Source organism: Mus caroli, unplaced genomic scaffold (genome assembly GCF_978045245.1).
Source record: "Mus caroli unplaced genomic scaffold, Mus_caroli_1 scaffold_6, whole genome shotgun sequence".
NCBI classification, from domain to species: Eukaryota; Metazoa; Chordata; class Mammalia; order Rodentia; family Muridae; genus Mus; species Mus caroli.
In genome coordinates this window covers 428614-447436 of record NW_028227261.1, presented here as the reverse complement: position 1 = coordinate 447436, position 18823 = coordinate 428614, and the positions used below count along the sequence as shown (strand labels likewise).

The 18823-nt window shown below is 48.1% G+C and overlaps 2 protein-coding genes across 4 annotated transcripts; both read left to right on the top strand.

The window, feature by feature from the left end:
- Nucleotides 1-5548: 5548 nt before the first annotated feature.
- Nucleotides 5549-7019, top strand: Aurkaip1 (aurora kinase A interacting protein 1). 2 transcript variants are annotated; one of them, XM_021160721.2, is made up of 4 exons: nucleotides 5549-5612; nucleotides 5943-6030; nucleotides 6312-6757; nucleotides 6848-7019. In XM_021160721.2, the coding sequence occupies exons 2-4, from the start codon at nucleotides 5976-5978 to the stop codon at nucleotides 6947-6949; spliced, it is 603 nt and encodes a 200-aa protein (XP_021016380.1). In that variant the 5' UTR covers nucleotides 5549-5612; nucleotides 5943-5975; the 3' UTR covers nucleotides 6950-7019. The 2 variants fall into 2 exon arrangements, with proteins under 2 accessions (XP_021016380.1, XP_021016379.1); XM_021160720.3 differs by having other exon boundaries at nucleotides 5568-5676.
- A 7105-nt stretch (nucleotides 7020-14124) lies between these two features.
- Nucleotides 14125-18527, top strand: Mxra8 (matrix remodeling associated 8). 2 transcript variants are annotated; one of them, XM_021160632.3, is made up of 10 exons: nucleotides 14125-14343; nucleotides 15221-15241; nucleotides 15346-15648; nucleotides 15885-15986; nucleotides 16102-16572; nucleotides 16930-17088; nucleotides 17166-17205; nucleotides 17278-17354; nucleotides 17436-17516; nucleotides 17681-18527. In XM_021160632.3, the coding sequence occupies exons 1-10, from the start codon at nucleotides 14295-14297 to the stop codon at nucleotides 17704-17706; spliced, it is 1329 nt and encodes a 442-aa protein (XP_021016291.1). In that variant the 5' UTR covers nucleotides 14125-14294; the 3' UTR covers nucleotides 17707-18527. The 2 variants fall into 2 exon arrangements, with proteins under 2 accessions (XP_021016291.1, XP_029331669.1); XM_029475809.2 differs by having other exon boundaries at nucleotides 14142-14343; nucleotides 15355-15648.
- The last annotated feature ends 296 nt before the right edge of the window (nucleotides 18528-18823 follow it).

Below are 18823 nucleotides of genomic sequence, written 5' to 3'. Positions count from 1 at the left end.
ACAAAGGGGTAAGAGGTGAGTCAGCTCAACTGCAGTGGTTCCCAGGTCATGCGAACCACTGAGACCAATACATATCATTTGTGGGCCCTGGTGAGAGAAAACAGTTTATCCTGGTAGCTCCTGTCTTAGGGTGGTATGATCAACCTTTCCTTCCCTCTAAGACAGTAGTTTTTAACTTTTTGGTTGAAAGGCATTTTCATAAGGGTCGCAGAAGATCTTCAGGAAACAGATATTTAAGTTATAGCTCATAACTAGCAAAATTAAAGTTATGAAGTAGCAATGAACATAATTTTATGTGTTAGAGGGTCACAGCTTTAAGAAGGTTATGAACCACTGCTCTGAGGGGATCCGTGTAGCATGGGGTGCAGAAGCCATCTGATGTTTTGCCTTGTCCATAGACTCTGCATCAAGAGCCCCATGATTCAGGCACAGTGAGACCGTTGTTCACTGGTCACTTTTATTTGATGCAGGGGGAAGTCTATAGCTTTTTCTTCATTGTGTACAGTACTCTAATAACTTTGAGAACATAGAAAATATTAAACAGCATTTCCCTTAACTATAAAATTTTTAAAAAAGAATTGCGGGCTGGCGAGATGGCTCAGTGGTTAAGAGCGCCGACTGCTCTTCCGAAGGTCCCGAGTTCAAATCCCAGCAACCACATGGTGGCTCACAACCATCTGTTAACAAAATCTGATGCCCTCTTCTGGAGTGTCTGAGGACAGCTACAATGTATTTACATATAATAAATCTTTAAAAAAAAAAATCTGAATTCAAGTGGCATGCTCACATACTTTAAAAAAAAAATGAATTGCTAACTGTGAGGGAGACAAGCCTGTAATCCCAGTACTCAAGAGACTAAGGCACTTCAAGGCCGACCTGGTCTCTATAGTGAGTTCCAGCCTAGTACATAGACCCTGTCTCAAATACATAAAAAGTGTGGTTGAGGAATGTAGCTTAGTTGAGTGTAGTGGGAAATTTAATAGAGCCATTGTAACCTGGCATAAATTCTCTAACTCTAACCCTAAGTGATGGTGCACCTAGGCTTTGAAGAAATCTTTGTAAAAGATCAGTGTAGGTTTTTTTTTTTTCCATGTATGTGAGTGGCCGTCTTCAGACACACCAGAAGAGGGCATCGGCTCCCCATTACAGATGGTTGTGAGCCACCATGTGGTTGCTGGGAATTGAACTCAGGACCTTTGGAAGAACAGTCAGTGCTCTTAACCTCTGAGCCATCTCTCCAGCCCCATTGTAGGCTTTTTATCAGTAAAAGATTATTTCTATGAGCTATCATCTTAACAGTCATGTTATTTAATAAGGTGCTAGACTGTTCTATCCCAGGTGTTACATTTTTATAGAATTTAACCAAGAGTTTCCAGAAAACAACCCAAAGACCTGAGACAAATCCTCAGTGTATAAACAGGTAAGTTTATATAGTTAAAAATTACAAAGTTTGCTTTCAGTTTATTTACTATGAAAATTAAACATTCAATTAAGTTTTAATTAGACAACCATCATGTAATACCTGTGGAAATTTTAAGTGTAGGATTAATACTATGCCCTGGTTTTGATTCTTTCTATATTGTTTGTTTTCCTTTGAAGGGATCATTGATAGTGAGTTTTTAGTTATTCCTTCTATGAGAGAAAAATTTTTTAAAAAATTAAACAAAAATCAAACAAGAAAATTTTAAATTTTCGTCTAGCTGTGTTAGTAAGTCATGCTGCAGCAGTGGAGACTCTCCTGTCATAACTTGGAACTTTATGCTCTGCAATGGTGGGCTCTGGGCAGAAAGGGCTTGACAGGCAGCTCACAGAGAGCCTTGAGGTCCAGCTGCCCTGCCCTCCCTCCCTCCCTCCCTCCCTCCCTCCCTCCCTCCCTCCCTCCCTCCCTTCCTTCCTTCCAATCTTTGTTACAAATCTCTTACATAGGATGAATGCCTTCCATATGCCACTGATGCTTTCTTAAATCACCTCAGATCTGTTATTTCTGTACGTTTCCAACTAACCTGAACATAACCTTGAAACTATTCCTCAGTTCATAAGGAGCCTCTATAGGTCCCTGATTTAAAAATTCTACCAGGAAGATCCACTTTCCTTCTTTAATTCTAGTCTCTGGAGCCTTTCTACCTGCATCTGTAATTTTTGCAATTGTGCAGTTTCAATTTTTCCCTTTTTTTTTTTTTAAAGATTTATTTTATTTATATGAGTACACTGTAGCTGTCTTCAGACACACCAGAAGAGGGCATCGGATCCCATTACATATGGTTGTGAGCCACCATGTGGTTGCTGGGAATTGAACCTCTGGAAGAGCAGTCAGTACTCTTAACCACTGAGCCATCTCTCCAGCCCCAATTTTTCCCTTTTCTAAGTCTGTGTTTGTGTAACAAAGGAGGAGATTCATCTCTAGCTTTTGGACCATCTTCATGTGTCTTCCTCCTAGACTTTGTTTTGTTTTGATGTAATATGAGAGTTCCATCTGCATGTACACCTGCATGCCAGGGTTAGGGAGGGCATCAGAGTCCAGTAGAGCTACCAGTGTACAATTGAACTCAGAACTCCTGGAAGAGCAGACACTGATCTTAACAGCTGAGCCATCTCTCCAGCCCTGAAACATTTTTATCTTCCTCTAGACAACATTCTTCTCTGCTGACTGACAATTCCTGACCAGAATATCCTTATTTCCCTGTTCCACATCTAATAGAACCTTCTCTGACTCTTCACTCTGCTCCAAAGCAAAGAGTGTGGTTGCTGGGATTTGAACTCAGAACCTTCAGAAGAGCAGTTGGTGCTCTTAACTACTGTGCCATCTCTCCGGCCCTCTCCATTTCCTTTTAACAAGCATTTTAGCCACTGGACATGGCGCCACTCCTGAGACGGGAAGTTCCCCCCATGTTTCTACCAAATCCTGGAGTCTTGCTTACCTGTAAGTGCCCTTTACCTCTAGTCCTGGAGTATTCTGGTCCCCTCATTTCTTCAAACCCCACACACTGGGCACCAGATACTGGTAAATTGTTTAACATGGGATGATTAAAGAGAGAAAAGAAAAGTATGTAATGAAGCCTTGAAGGAGCAAGGCGGTCAGCCTCTGTGGACTGAACCCTGGAACAGCCTCTGCAGAAGTGTTTTTATTGATTGTTACACAAAAGGTATCTTTAACAAGTCAATACTAGATCCTTTGATCTGATCTGGGAGTTGTCTGAAGGAGCACATTAAACAATTATCAGCCAAGATTTGCCAGAAATGTCTTGCTACTGAAGTCATGCAAAGGTTTTGAATCTTCTATGGGAAAAGCAACTCCATAAATCTCGGGTAACAATCACTGATTAATTATAAAAGAGTACTTCAAAGTATAGGTATGCCATTTTATGTCAGGTACAATGGCTTTATTAAATTTTCAACTATAGCGGGGCAGTAGTGGCACACGCTTTTAATTCCAGCACTTGGGAGGCAGAGGCAGGCAGATTTCTGAGTTCGAGGACAGCCTGGTCTACAAAGTGAGTTTCAGGACAGCCAGGACTATACAGAGAAACCCTGCCCTGAAAAACAAACAAACAAAAATTCAGCTATAGGTGCAAGCTTGCTTAACTAGTACAAAGCCCTGGGCTTGATCCCCAGTACTGCATAAGCTAGGTATGGTGGAAAAAAAAAAAAAAAAAACAACCTTATAATGTAAAATAATGACTGGAGAGAAGGCTTGCTCTCTCTTCCAGAGGATCTAAGTTTAGTTCCTAGCACCCATGCTGTAAGGCTCACAGCCACACTGTATGGCTCACAACTCCAGAGGATCCAATGCCCTTTTCAGGCCATATTCATTGTATGTATGTACGCCAAGTTCATTGACACCAGCCATGAACTTGATGTACATACATTACGATGAATAGACCTATTAATTTTAAAAACAATAAAAAATTAAAAATGAAATGGACAATGCCACCATGGCCAAGCAGCTACCCTGCCCTGGTTGGGCACCTTCTGTTTTGGCCTGGAGCCTGTTGAGATAGGGGTCTTTTGGATTTTTGAGACAGTATTTCTCTGTGTAGCCCTGGCTGTCCTAGAATTCAATCTGTAGACCAGGTGGTCCTTCCAACTCAAAAGAGATCCATCTGCCTCTGTCTCCCAAGTGCTGGGATTAAAGGTGTGGGCCACCACCACCCAGGAAAGTATAGGGATCTTAACAAGGTTGGCTTTACTCACCTCCTGAAAGATTAGAAACTTGCTAGCTCTTGTGTAAGGAGGAAGCTTTGGTTGATCTGTTTCCAAAACTGTTTCCGTTGCCCTTTCTCTTATTGTCCCTGACTCTACAAAGCCCTGTCCTGATATGGGTTGTTGTGAACATGATCATTTCTCTGATGGATTTATTTACTTTTATTCATCTCCTTGAACCTTTAGTTAGGTAATCCAAGGAGAAAAACATCAAATAAAAGCTAGCCATGTTGAGGACTGGGAGCACCAAGGTGAAGGCTGGAATCTAGAGAACACCATTTGCCTTTTGTGGCTAAACCCAGGGTGAGAGTCTGAACTAAAGACAGAGACTAATGTACATAAACCTTCCTGTTTGGGCTAGTGCAATGGCTAAGTGCTTGCCACATAAACCCAACAACTTGAATGAGATTCCTGGAATTCACTTCCTTAAATGTGGAAGAAGAGAAATGACTCCATGTGTGCTGTGGCATATGCACGTGCACATTGTGCCTCCCCTCTCGAAACATCATTAGAAAAGACAAATATCTCCAGCATCCCCTCTCGAAGGTCGGGTGCACGCAACATCACTTTGTGACCTCAGTTACACGGCTGGGACTACAGCCTGCAATTTCTGCCCTCTTACTGGCTTATGTAACTTTAGCTAGGTTAATGCCTGGGAATGAGATATTTGGCCACTTTGTGTTAAGAATCCACAGAAATCCCTCATGCAAGGCATTCGTAGTTTCTCAAATGAAGGAGAACCCTAGTCTTGCACCCCTGTCCATCGGAGCCAGCAGGACTTTCTGGTCCACACTGAGGTGCAGTGGATTGCTAGGCTCTTGCCAAGGGAAGCAGCAGCCATATTCTGAAGAAGCTGCTTTTAAGTTTTTGGATAAAAATTAACGTGTGTGTGAGGATATTTAAATTTTTCCTCAAGGCACACTAAAGAATTTAGAACTTTTTTCACTTGAGATTAGCGGCGAGAAGTGGTTGTCAGTGAAAAGGGTGGGACCGCGGAGCAGGAACAGGGCGGGGTTCCTGAGGCCTCAAGAAGCAGAGAGCCCTATTCTGCAACCAGCCTATCCCACGGGACTATTAAAGGACCTGCTGCCCTAACAGGAGCGCCACATGTCTCTTCCGCAGTCCTACGGTCCATGGCGGTACCCGGAGGCTAACTGGCTTGGGAGAGATGAAAAAATACTGTTAAAGTCCACGTGTACGCAGAGAGCACTATCCGGGATTGTGGGTGGATGTAGGGTTTGGGTAATTTTTACCCGGAATTTTGGTGCTGCTGGACAACAGCGGCTGGGGGAGCGTTCCCTATAACCGGAAACGATCGCCTTCAGGGGGCACCAGAGGGCGCTGCGTAGGATCAGGGACCGGAAGTGGTCTAGGTCAGAGGAGACATGATCAGTCCTAACTTCCGGAATTCGGTAGGCCTGTTGGGGAGCTTAAATGATGAGAGGCAGCGGAGCTCGCTTGTCCTGCGTCTGTTTGGTGCGTGCGAGCATCAATATTGTCCTGCGCTGTGGGTTTTGGTGCCTGAGCAGAAACAGTGGGTGGACGGCTTACAGGGACCACGCTGGTGGAGATAAGTAGGGACAGGATTTGAGTTAAGAGCGACTTTTGAAGATGTCTCCTTATTGCTGGTCAGGGGGACCCAGGGTGATGGGATATGTGAGGCATGCGGCCTGGCCAGTCGGCGACGGCTGAGAGCACTGCCCGTCGCCGCTGCGTGACCTCAACTGGTACCTGTATTCTAGCTTTGAGCACTGCCGCCGGACCAACAGCTCACCATGTTCCTGGCGCGCCTGACTTCACAGCTGGTCAGGACTGTTGTTCCCTGGGCAGGTAAGACGCCCTTGGACGCGGAATCCACACCTAAGTTGGGGGTGGGAATCATAGCGACCCAGCTCGCCTTCAGTAGTCTCATGTCGCTACTGGAAGTAAGAGCCTGGGCACAAACCTTTTCCTGCGAACTTCCATGTAGTATGTAGGAGTACATCACAACTCCAGACCGAAGGATAAGGTGCAGGTCTTACCATTTGGGTGTACGTGTTGCCATAGCCTGGGTAGTAGTGGTGTTCTGATCTGGTGTGATCTCACTAGTAGCAACTGTGTTGTTTCCCCAGGTTTCAGTCGTTCCTGCCCTGGCTCCGGGGTGATTGGCAGCTATGCTTTTCGACCCCTTTACAGTTTGCAGCCTGCAAGCCCAAGTCGGGCTGCCTCCCTCCCTGGTAAGAGGGCCCAGTTAGAGCTTGAGGAGTTCCTGGTCCCCAGGAAGATGGCCATCAGTCCTCTAGAAAGCTGGCTGACTGTTCAATACTTATTGCCCAAACTGAATGTTGAGGTCCCAGTGACTCCGGCTCCCTCCCAATTCTACGAATGTCCACCTAGGCAGGGGGAGGAGGAAGCCCAGCAGGGAGTCAGGGAAGTCTGGGATGCCACTCCAGTGCAGTGCAAAAATGTGCTGAAGATCCGAAGGCGAAAGATGAACCACCACAAGTACCGTAAACTGGTCAAAAGGACACGGTTTCTACGACGGAAAGTCCGGGAAGGACGTTTGAAGAAGAAGCAGGTGAATATGGGCACTCCCTTGGACCTAGACTGACAGTGGTTAAGAGTGGCTTTGCTCATTATAAGTTGGTGGTCTCCTCTGCCCTTGCAGATCAAATTTGAGAAAGACTTGAAGCGCATCTGGCTTAAGGCAGGCCTGAAGGAAGCCCCTGAGAACTGGCAGACCCCAAAGATCTACCTGAAGAACAAATAAGTCTGGGTTCCTGTCCCTCTGGCTCTCTTGCTGCTTCTGACCCATTATAATAAACATTGGAAGGACTCAATTATTCTAGGCCAGCCTAGAGTTTCTTTGGCTTGGTGTGAGATCTCTTCGGGTAAAAACAGACTCTGTCATAGGAACCCAGGGCCCAAGTGTGCCTAATGGTCCTTGACCTCCAACCTGACTAATCTACCTCATTTAGAGATGTGTGCTCTGGGGCCACTGTGAACAGCTCCAGGGAGGTGGACTTCAATTTGAATACTGGTGGTAGAGTGGCCTGGGTGTCCTGGAGCTGAGGGGTACCTAGGTTAAGGGGAGTGCTGATTAGATTATGGGGTAAGAGATGATCTGTGAGGACTCAAGGAGGGAAGCAGAAAAGGGAAGCTCGGGCTGGTGAGATGGCTCAGTGGGTAAGAGCACCCGACTGCTCTTCCAGAGGTCCAGAGTTCAAATCCCAGCAACCACATGGTGGCTCACAACCATCCGCAACGAGATCTGGCGCCCTCTTCTGGAGTGTCTGAGGACAGCTACAGTGTACTTACATATAATAAATAAATAAATAAATCTTAAAAAAAAAAAAAGAAAAGGGAAGCTCAAATGTCTCAAGAGATGGCACGTGGTCCTCTATAGTTGATGAGCCATTTAAGTTGCCCTGTTGGCTGGGATGGTTTCGTCTTGCCACAGGGACAGGGACAGTGTATTGGCGTGGGTCGCCAGCGCTCCCAGATGTCCCAGCTTCTGCTTGGCTCCTCAGCCAGCTGTGTTCTGGAGTCCCCAGTGTGGGTGGGAGCATTAATCAGGAAGGTTACCTGGATGGTATATTTTGCTAGGTTCAGTGTTGACATCTTACTACGGAAGATGCTGTTTTAGAGTCTAGCTTGGGGAAGAGACCTTCATGATTCCAGTATCCCTGCATCAAGAGGAGTGTATGCTATGAATAGTTGAGGACCTGGAAGGACCCTGGCCTTGTATACCAAGTTATGAGGGAGCTAGGAATAAGCTTGGGAAACTGAACAGTGCATCTGTTAGGCCACGGGGGCCCTCATGAACCCTGCTCTCCGATACGATCACCTGAATTAACAAATCTAGACTGGCTGGTGTAGATGATATTGATAACCAGATGTCCCTTGGGATCCAACTGTGCCCCTGACCAATGAATGTGAATCAGTGAGCAGGTTTCTAAAGGCAGGGTCTGATAAGGGCCTTATGCTCTCTGCTGAAAAATTGAAGCTGATTGGATAGAGCTCAAAAGCTAAAAACCTCTAAGATAGTTGTGCTTTTACTAGTGACCATAAGGGGGCAGCAACCAGGCTCTTGGCATCCCATAGTCCCTGGCAGAAGACCAGAGCAGCTGGCTGAAAGCTCCTGTCAGGGCTCCCCAGCTGTGGTACTCTTCCTGAGTCTGGGTCTCCTGGGGTGAGTGGAACAAGGGTCCTAGGGCCAGGGCCTCAAAGATGGAGCCTTGTTGAAGTGGAGCATTCTCTGATCCAGTTCTGGCCAAGTCTAACCCTGTAGCTCCCTGCATTCTGCTGGCACTTTTGGCTGTCCACAGCTGCTCCTGGTATTTCCTTCCAGCCCTGCCCAGGAGCTGCCCTGTGGCTCACCCCACACTTCCTTTTAGAGGAAAAATGGGATTTTAATTCTCCTGTCTGGAGCTAAGCACCCAGATGTTAGAAGAGAGTGCTCTGGAACCACTGTGAACAGCTCCAGGGAGGTGGGCTTCAATGTGAATACTGATGGTAGAGTGGCCTGAGTGGCCCAGGCCCGGGTGCTTCAGCTACCATGCTGGCTTCCACCCAGTGTGCCAGCTGGAAAAGAAAAGGCTCTGGGCTACTTCACCTCATAGTTCATACAGAATAATAGACAGGTTTGGTTTTGGTTTTGGTTTTTTTTAATTTTATTTAAGATTTATTTATTATTCATAAGTACACTGTAGCTGTCTTAGACACACCAGAAGAGGGCATCAGATCTCATTACAGATGGTTGTGAGCCACCATGTGGTTGCTGGGATTTGAACTCGGTACCTCTGGAAGGGCAGTCAGTGCTCTTAACCACTGAGCCATCTCTCCAGTCCTGTTTTGTTTTATGAAACAGGGTCTTTATGTAGTCCTGGATGCCCTAGAACTATGTAGACTAGGCTAGCTTCAACCTCAGATCATCATGCCTCTGCCTCCCAAGTGCTAGGATTAAAGTCAAGCACCATCCTGTCTGCCCATGGGCAGTGGTTCTTAACATGGCCTGAATCTTCTAGAGACTTTTTTAGTTGTTGTGGGTATCTGAAACAACAGATTTTGCTGGATTCCTTCAGGACAGGAACTTGTGACTACCACAGAGTCAGTCCTGAGGATGAGATTCTTTTTTTGTTTGTTTGTTTGTTTTTTGTTTTTTTGTTTTTTCAAGACAGGGTTTCTCTGTAGCCCTGGCTGTCCTGGAACTCACTTTGTAGACCAGGCTGGCCTCGAACTCAGAAATCCGCCTGCCTCTGCCTCCCAAGTGCTGGGATTAAAGGCGTGTGCCACCACCGCCCGGCTTGAGGATGAGATTCTTAATCCCCTACCCAACCAAGATCTCAGCAGACAATTTGAGGATTATATTTTTTTTATCTTTGCACCTCCTCCCAGGTCACAAGTAGCTATCCGTTCTTTCCTATAGGACCTCTGTCCTGCCTTCTACCTTGTGGGACACACAGCCCCTTGCTTTCTCCCTGATCTAGGAAAATGCTATGAAGGGAGGCTTGTGATTTGGTTCTGCTTCCAACTGCTCATCCTCCTAGCAATGTCAGAGTTCAGATTCCTGCCAGGCCAGGATTGGTAAGAGTGATCTTCAAACCATGTTGGGTACACCAACTCTTATGCCAAGACTAAAAGCTAATAACTATCTCAGTATGGTCTTTTGAGAGCTTATCCCCCACCACATGCCTGCTCAGCCAGCATATTTAATTACCTAGTATATCTCTTAACCAGTAAATGTTCAGGGTCTCCACATACACGAATTCTTAGCTCTGCTGAGGAACTTTGGCCAGGGCACTGTACGTGTGTACAGCTGTATGAAGCAAGCCTGATCCTCCAGTGGGTCTTATTTCCTACTGTTGGGGAAGTATGTGGCTGGCAAGGAGAATGTGTCCTATATAGGGCAGAATCTAGGAGGAGGATGGTCCCCTTGAATTAGTCCTGGCAAGGACATGGACTAGGGTTAGGACTGGAGTTGGGAAAATATTTCTGTCTAGGACTGACGTTGCTGCGTAGGCTTTCTTTCTCCAACTTGCTTTTACTAGGAGAACTGAGAAGTCCTAAGTGTAGGACTACAGAATCCCAGATGAAGAAGCCTAGGGAGGGTTGGGTCCCCATAAACGCAGCTTGGGGTTTGGAGGAGCAGTACTGATTCCTAGCACTGTAAACTCTAGTACAGGCTGAAGCTGTAAACTCAGTTGGTAGGTGTTTGCCAAGCATACACAAAACCCTGAATCTAAGACTCAGCATTCAAAGGATAGATTAGAAATTTATGATTGCCAGGTGTGGGAGGCAGAGGCAGGCTGATCTCTTGAATTTGAGGTCAGCCTAGTCTATAGAGTGAGTTCTAGCACAGCTAGGGACACACAGAGAAAGCCTGACTATAAACAAAAGTTCAAGGTTATCCTTGGCTATATAGTGAGTTCAAGAACAAAGCAGGCTTAGAAGGGACCCTGTCTTTTTTTTTTTTTTTCTCGAGACAGGGTTTTTCCGTATATCCCTGGCTGTTCTGGAACTCACTTTGTAGACCAGGCTGGCCTCGAACTCAAAAATCTGCCTGCCTCTGCCTCCCGAGTGCTGGGATTAAAGGTGTATGCCACCACGCCTGGCTTTTTTTTTTTTTTTTTTTTTTTTGGATACAGTATTTTAGCCCAGGCTGGCCTGAACTCACAGAGATCTGCCTCCCAAGCACTGTTATTAAAGGTTTGTGCCATCATATCTAGTACTTTTTAAATTATGCTCATCTCTCTGCTGGGAATTGAACTCAGGACCTCTGCAATAGCAGTCAGTGCTCTTAACCGCTGAGCCATCTCTCCAGCCCAATCTCAATATTTTTATGTGCCATCAGACCAATCTCTAGCCAGGCAGCCCAGACCTATTCTTGTGGCATTTATTTTTTATTTTTATTTATTTATTTTATTTTATTTTATTTATTTTGGTTGTTCGAGACAGGGTTTCTCTGTGTAGTCCTGGCTGTCCTGGAACTCACTCTGTAGACCAGGTTGACCTTGAACTCAGAAATTCGCCTGCCTCATTTTAAGACAGGTTCTTCTTACAAATGGTGCTCTCCTGCCTCAGCCTCTTGAATGCTGGGGTAACAAGAATGTGCCACCATGCCCATCCCACTTCTGTTATTTAGAAATGATCATAAGAGGTGGTCTAGTGTTTGTTGCTCTTCCAGAGGACCCGGGTTTGGTTCCCAGTACCAAAAGGTGGCTAACAACTACAGGTAGCTCTAGTTCCAGAGAATCTGATGCCCTCTTCTGGCCTCTGAGTGCACTTCACATAGTACAGAAACATACATGCAGGTGACACACACACACCATAAATATTTTTTAAATGATCATAAGCCAGGTGTAGTGATGTCTGACCTTAATCCTAGTACTTGGTAAGTAGAGGCAGGTGGATCTCAGTAAATTGGAGTCCAGTCTGGTCTACATTGTGAAAACATGGTGAATTCCATAGCCCTCAAGGCTATGTAGAAAGACCCTTTCTCAATACATACATACATACATACATACATACATACATCGATTATAAAAGATAAGTATGCTGGTCTATCAATAGGGTAGGGACTGGTACATCTGTCTAGTTTAGCATTAAATCTTGATTGCTTAGTATACAGTGGGTGTTTGGTAAATGCTGGAAAAATAAAGACCAATGTGGATCTTTATGGATGGATGAGTAACATAAGCAACTCAGTTTGTGCCTGTGTCTGATCTGATTATATTCCTTTGGCCTTCTTTTAAGAAGCCTGTGGTGGGGGAGTTGGGCTTGACTGAATCTCCGGTCCTGTGGTTTTTTGCCCCAATGAGCCGGGCTGCCTGGAATGTCCAAAACACCAGAAATAGGAGCCAACATCAGATTCTTAGTCCTTGTGCCTAGTGGGTTGGCTGATACCCCTTGTCTGGCCACACCCCGAAGCACTAGGTCTAGGGCTCTGGATTGGCTGAGACTTGGACATGAGGTCAGTGGTTTTGCTTTGTCCTAATCTGTTTTCTTCCTAAAGGGACAAAGATTCTAGGTGGGTCTGGAAAGCAAGGGACAAGGGAAAGGGAGCCAGGGGTTCCACAGCGTAGATAGGGAAGGAGCCGGAGTAGCTCATGCCCTTAACTATGGGAGGGGCAGGTGGCTTGGTTAGCAGCCCAGGCTGCCTGCTTGGCTCCAGTTTTCATCTGTGGCTATTTCCTGCTTAAGGATGTGGTGAAGGGGGGTGGAGGGGTAGTTGGAGGAGGGAAGACTTCTGCTATCCATCGTGACGACTCTGATCTGAAGCAGAGAATAGGATGAGGGTAAGGTGTTGGGCAAGGATCCACATAGGTGTGTCTGGGGCTTCGCCCACAGTTATATTAGCATCTGGCCTGTAACCTGAAAGTAGGTTACTGGGATTCACAGTTTCTGAGCGCCCCTCAACCCTCAAGTGGAGCCCTGAGATCAAGGAGTCTGCAAAGAGAAGACCGTAGCAGAGGTGCCTCTTCCTCAGGCCTCTTCGTGGAAATATCTCCCTCTCATATTTAGGATCCAGCCTGAACCACCTCTGTGTCCATCTATCACTTTCTGAATACTTTCCCACCATGATAAGAAACAGGATAAATGACAGCCTGGGACAACCATGGGAGTGTGGGGCAGAGGCAGACACTGTAGCAAATCAGGCAACACCATTTAGAGAAACATAAGGGAAAGCCAGAGAGGGACTGGGGAATGGCCTGCTGGGTAGAACTTGTTTTTGTTGTTGTTGTTGTTTTGTTTTGTTTTTTTTCCCAGAATAAAAGTCCCAGGGAAGAGCTGGGGGCCAAGTTCATGCTCTGCCTGGCCCAGATCCTGGAGAGGAGATGGCTCCCTTAAGTCCGGAGGGGCTTCCTAAAGCCTCACAGCTGGTCCTCCCTGTTGTCTCCTCCCCACCCCCCAAGAGCCAGCTAGGCTGAGGTTCTGGCTTGGCTGAGGACTTGGGGACCCCACCCCAACCCACAGGGATAGGGCCTGTACTGATTATATCCAAAGAGGAGGCCTAGACTAGTTAAGGGCTTCTGTGGTTTTCTTGGATTCTTTTCCTTTCTTGTTCTGAGGTTTGTTTAACTAGTAGGAGCAGGCTGGTACACAGTGCTACTCTGTTATTTCCCATTTGTTTATATGACTCTGTTTTCCCAGGGCTTCAAATTTGTGCTTTCTGTTGAGAGAGTTCCACTCCCTTCTCCTCCAAGTGGAGGTTTCCCAGATCACAGTAATCCAGTCCTAGCTTCAGGACTCCAGGGTTTGCCTTAAGAAGGTGGACAGCACCAGCCATCAGGTCGTGAAGGAAAGTCTGACCACACTCACACTCTGTCCTCCATGCCCAGAGTTGCTATTGCTCACTCCCCTGGTTGTCTGTTGTCTGTTCTGTTTGAGAAAGGTAACATCATGTGTAGTTGCGGCTGGTCTGAAACTCACTATGAAGATCAGGTTTGCCTCAAACTCAGCGATTCACCCTCCTCTGTCTCCCAAGTGCTGAATTAATGGTGTGGGCCAACATGCCTGACTGGATGATTGGCTGTTCCCACTCCTAAAGATAACTGGACCACATTGACATCATGTTGTCCCCAGGGAGCCCACTATGGTCCCAGAGAAGGGCATAGTAAAATCACCCTCAGTCAAAGTGAAATCAGAAGACACCGGATCTGGCAGGGAGAATAACAGGGAAGCAGTCCAGGTTCTCTGGACTGGCTGATCACATAGGAGAATGTCAGCACAGGGGATACAGATCATTCACGCTCAAACACCAGTTCTGTTGAAGCTCAGGAAGTTTACCAGATGCTTGGCACCCACTTGGCCTCAGAAATCTTCACATCCAGGACTTCTGTCCCAGGACTGAGCTACTGCTCCTCCCCAAGACTGACCAGTGACTGGCCGAGCCTCTACTCAGACCCTCCCACCAACTGGGCCCGGACAGGGTGTTTGCAGCATTATAGGCCAGTCAAGATGGGGGAGGCCAAGCAGTCGAGCAGCGCAGTGGGCGGGGCCCAGACCCGGCCCAGGGCTCCGTGATGTCAGCGGGTGCTGGCAGGGAGAGGGGGTCGGCTGTTTTTCTGGAGAGTTAGAGCTGAGTAAGACAAAGCACGTCCCCCGCAGGCGCCATGGAACTGCTATCCTGTGTCCTGCTGTGGAAACTGGTGCTTCTTCAGAGTGAGTGTGAGAGTGGGACTGGGTGTGGGGCAACGAGTGGATGAACTGTCTGGGTTTAGGTTGGGAGGGGTGGAGAAAAGGACTTGGCTGGGTGCTCAAAATAGCAATTCGCTTAGAGCAATTCACGAAGCCTTCAGGTACTCAAAAAGAAATCCCAGAGGGCTTAAGTGGGGAGGATGTGGCCAAGGGTGCCTTCTGTACCCACATTCTGTGTGGCTCCAGGGTCAACTGCTCAGGATACATTCCTCCTTGATGTGGGGAGGGAAGTGAACTGGGGCTGACAACTAAGGGGCTAGTAGAGTCTTTCCAGCCCCTTTTTCAGAGCCCCCAGGCCTGTCCACTCTGGCCTGCGGAACAGGCACATTTTTTTCTTAAAAGCCTGGGCCCTCAGCCACTTCTGCACAGCGGTACCTTGGGCCAGTGGTGTCAGATTAGGATTGACTCCCTGTGTCATCTGCTGGGTCTCTGCTCTTGAGGAAGGCTAGCAGGGGAACATACTGCACCTAGGGTGTGTGTGTGTGGAGGGGTGGGGATGGGGGAGGGTAGGACAGGGCTATGAATGCCTGAGGTCTGAAAGTTCCTAAAAGCTCAGCACAGATGCACATACAACTTTGTTTGTCTCAGTGTCATGCTAGAACAGCTCTGGTGGACTTGTTGCTGCAATGTAGCCATGGCAGTTCACACTTTAGAACAAGCCTGCAAAGAGTCACATCCTTTCCTACTTCTCGCTGCCAGATGTCTGGTTTCCCACTCACTCTCCCAGAACTTGTTAAGTGGGTAACATGGCAACAAACTGCCATGTCTGCAGGAGGCCCCAAGTGGTCCTGGGGTGCAAAGGTGAAAAATACCTACAGCTTTATTCCTCCTCTTCTTCCAGGCTCTGCAGTCCTGTCCTCAGGTTAGTATCCCCTATCCAGCTGTGGACCAGACCCCTTCAGAGTCCACTCTCCTAATCCTGCCTCCTCTCTTGACTTCTGCCACTGACTCCCCCTTCCCGACAAGGGCCTTCAGGGACCGCAGCAGCCAGCAACTCTCTGGTGTCTGAATCTGTGGTGAGCTTGGCAGCCGGAACCCAGGCTGTGCTACGCTGCCAGAGCCCCCGCATGGTGTGGACCCAAGACCGGCTGCATGATCGCCAGCGCGTGGTCCACTGGGACCTCAGCGGTGGCCCGGGAAGCCAACGGCGCCGACTTGTGGATATGTATTCGGCGGGTGAACAGCGCGTGTACGAGCCGCGCGATCGCGACCGCCTCCTGCTGTCGTCTTCTGCTTTCCACGACGGCAACTTCTCGCTGCTCATTCGCGGTATACTATAGAACCGTGGTGGGCTGAAACTTTGGCAGAAATTGAAACCTTGGCAGCAGGGGTGAGGGTGGGGTGGAGGAGTGGGTAGGTGTGGTGGGTAGCTGGAGGGAGCTGAGAGGCCTTAGTAAGGTTGGAGCCTTGGATGGGCGGGGCCCTAGAGGGGATTGGCCGATTTTAGGGGAGGGGCCATAGAGAGGACCCGTTCCCTCAATCTAAGGCTATCTTCTGCCAAGCAGCTGTGGAGAGAGGTGATGAAGGGGTGTACACCTGCAACCTGCACCATCACTACTGCCACCTCGATGAGAGCCTGGCTGTGCGCCTCGAGGTTACAGACGATCGTGAGTGTGCCCCTTCCTCTCCTTTGCTATTTCCATCCCTATCCTCCTTACCCCCAGTCTTCTCTCTCCTCACCTCTGTGAGTTGATCTGACTGCCTTTCTCAATGCATCCGCAGCCTTATTAAGTCGTGCATACTGGGACGGTGAGAAGGAAGTGTTGGTGGTGGCCCATGGCGCGCCCGCACTGATGACCTGCGTCAACCGTGCGCACGTGTGGACTGACCACCATTTAGAGGAGGCGCAGCAGGTGGTCCATTGGGACCGACAGCTACCTGGGGTGCCACACGACCGCGCCGACCGCTTGCTTGACCTGTATGCATCTGGCGAGCGCCGCGCCTATGGGCCACCCTTCCTGCGTGATCGTGTGTCAGTGAACACCAACGCTTTTGCACGCGGTGACTTCTCCCTACGCATCGATGAGCTGGAGCGAGCTGATGAGGGCATCTATTCCTGCCACCTGCACCATCACTACTGTGGCCTCCACGAGCGCCGAGTCTTCCACCTACAGGTCACGGAGCCTGCCTTTGAGCCACCAGCTCGTGCTTCTCCTGGCAATGGGTCTGGTCACAACAGTGCTCCTAGCCCAGGTGTGTGTGTAGCCTGCCGGCCTGAGAAGGGGTCCTGTTGTGACCTAGATTGCTAGAGGTATTGTGAAGGCTGGCTTCCTTCCTTCCTTCCTTCCTTCCTTCCTTCCTTCCTTCTTCTCCTTTTCCTCCACCTCTTCCTCTTCCTCCGTCCTTCTCCTCCTTTTTTTTTTTTTTTTTTGGCTTTTGTTTTTGAGACAGGGTTTCTTCTAGGCTGTCCTGGAACCAGCTCTGTAGACCAGGCTGGGCTCAAACTCACCAAGATCTGCTTGCCTCTGCCTCCTGAGTGATGAAATTAAAGGCGTGTACCACCATTACCCGGCTTGCAGAGGTTTTCTGATGCTTGCTACTTACATCTAGATCCCACCCTAGCCCGAGGCCACAGCATCATCAATGTCATTGTCCCAGAGGACCACACACATTTCTTCCAGCAACTGGGCTATGTGTTGGCCACGCTGCTGCTCTTCATCTTGCTGCTCATCACTGTAGTCTTGGCTACACGGCATCGTCACAGTGGAGGTGAGGCTGGGCCCTTGGAACAGAGGGGCCCAGATTAACCGAGAACAGTGAGACCAACCCAATAACTCTCTTCACAGGATGCAAGACGTCGGACAAAAGAGCTGGGAAGTCAAAGGGGTGAGTTTGCCTGCCCAACTCTCCTCCCAGACCTGTCCTGCCCTGATCTCCTAAACTGCTATCTCCCTTTAGGAAGGATGTGAACATGGTGGAGTTTGCTGTAGCCACAAGGGATCAGGCTCCATATAGGACTGAGGACATCCAGCTAGGTAGGGGTGAGGGCCACAAGGGTCCAGGGGAAGTACGTTTTGGAGTGGCACTTATTTATTTATTTTTTTTTCCCCAATCAGATTACAAAAACAACATCCTGAAGGAGAGGGCTGAGATGGCCCACAGTCCTCTGCCTGCCAAGGATGTGGATCTGGATAAAGGTGAGCATTTTTACCTCCTCATCCCATATGAGACTCTACCCATTCCAGGGACTCCCTGCCATTTTCCTGAGAAGGCCTTGGGAAGTCATGCCAAATATCTCCATTGACTTCCCACTGGGACTAAGGGACAGAGAGCAGACATTAGCCATTTTCTTGGCTTCCAGAGTTCAGGAAGGAGTACTGCAAATAAATGGACCCTGAGCTTCTGGCTGGGCCAGCAGCTCTGTATCAAAGGACATCTCCCTGACCCTCCTGCGGTATTCCTGGCTCTTCTCAGCGGCTGGTCCGACTTACCTAGAAACTTGGCCTAAACTTGGCAGAGCAGCTGCCTGTACTTTGCCCTTCCTAGAATCGCCACCCCTCATCTTGGTGAGCAACTGTGGGTTTCCTAGGGACTCTGGTATAGTATGATTGTTGCCCTTCAATCACCTGTGCCCACTGATGGTTGTACCCCCAACTTAAACACAACAAAGATCCCTTGTTAATATCCACCAAATGCAAAGTCCCTCATGGCCTCTGACTGCTAGGGTCAGGAAGACACTTAAAAATTCAGTTAAGACTCCCTAGCCACCAGTTAAACACATTAGCCATTGTCTTGGGGGGTCTTCCTGAGCTGCATTGTGCCTGTGTACTGCTCAGAGCCCTGCTGTTATATGCTCTCCTGTGTATTGCTCAGAGCCCTGCTGGTATAGGTTCTGACTCATGGACCCGCCTTGCTGCTTTGGGCAACTTGAGGCTAGCCCAGGGCCCTTTCTCTGCTTCTGATTCCTTTCTGCCGAATGCCTCCCAAGAGCTACACCAGCAGTTACTGGGTACCATATGACTCTTGGCCTTGACATCCCTCCCTAGGCTGGAGTCTGGGATTGGGGCCCCATTTATCCTCTGTTTTGGCTGAAGATGGAGTGAAGATTTGGCTGAGTGGCCTGTGTTGTCACATCAAACAGCTATCATTTACTCCTACTTGGGAAGTTTTCGTGTGATAATAAAAGATACATCTGATTTTTAGTCTTAGACTTACTGCTCTCCTTCTGTTCAGGAGGACAAGTCTGGATCTTGGGAACCCCCAGATGCTCCCATTACCTGTCCCCTTGAGTGGAAGGTCTATGTTTATGTCCTTCTAGGGTCAGATGTCCTATGACACAGGAACCTGTGTGTGTGTAAGGAGGGGGTGGATACAATGGTGGGAGGGAGGTTGGCCATAGAAGGAAATGCTGTTAGCCCAATTCTTTGAGAAGCAAATGCTGAGATAAAGTAAAAGGAAAAAGCAAAGATTGGCAGGCATGTTCCCCAAGGATACAAATCTGAAG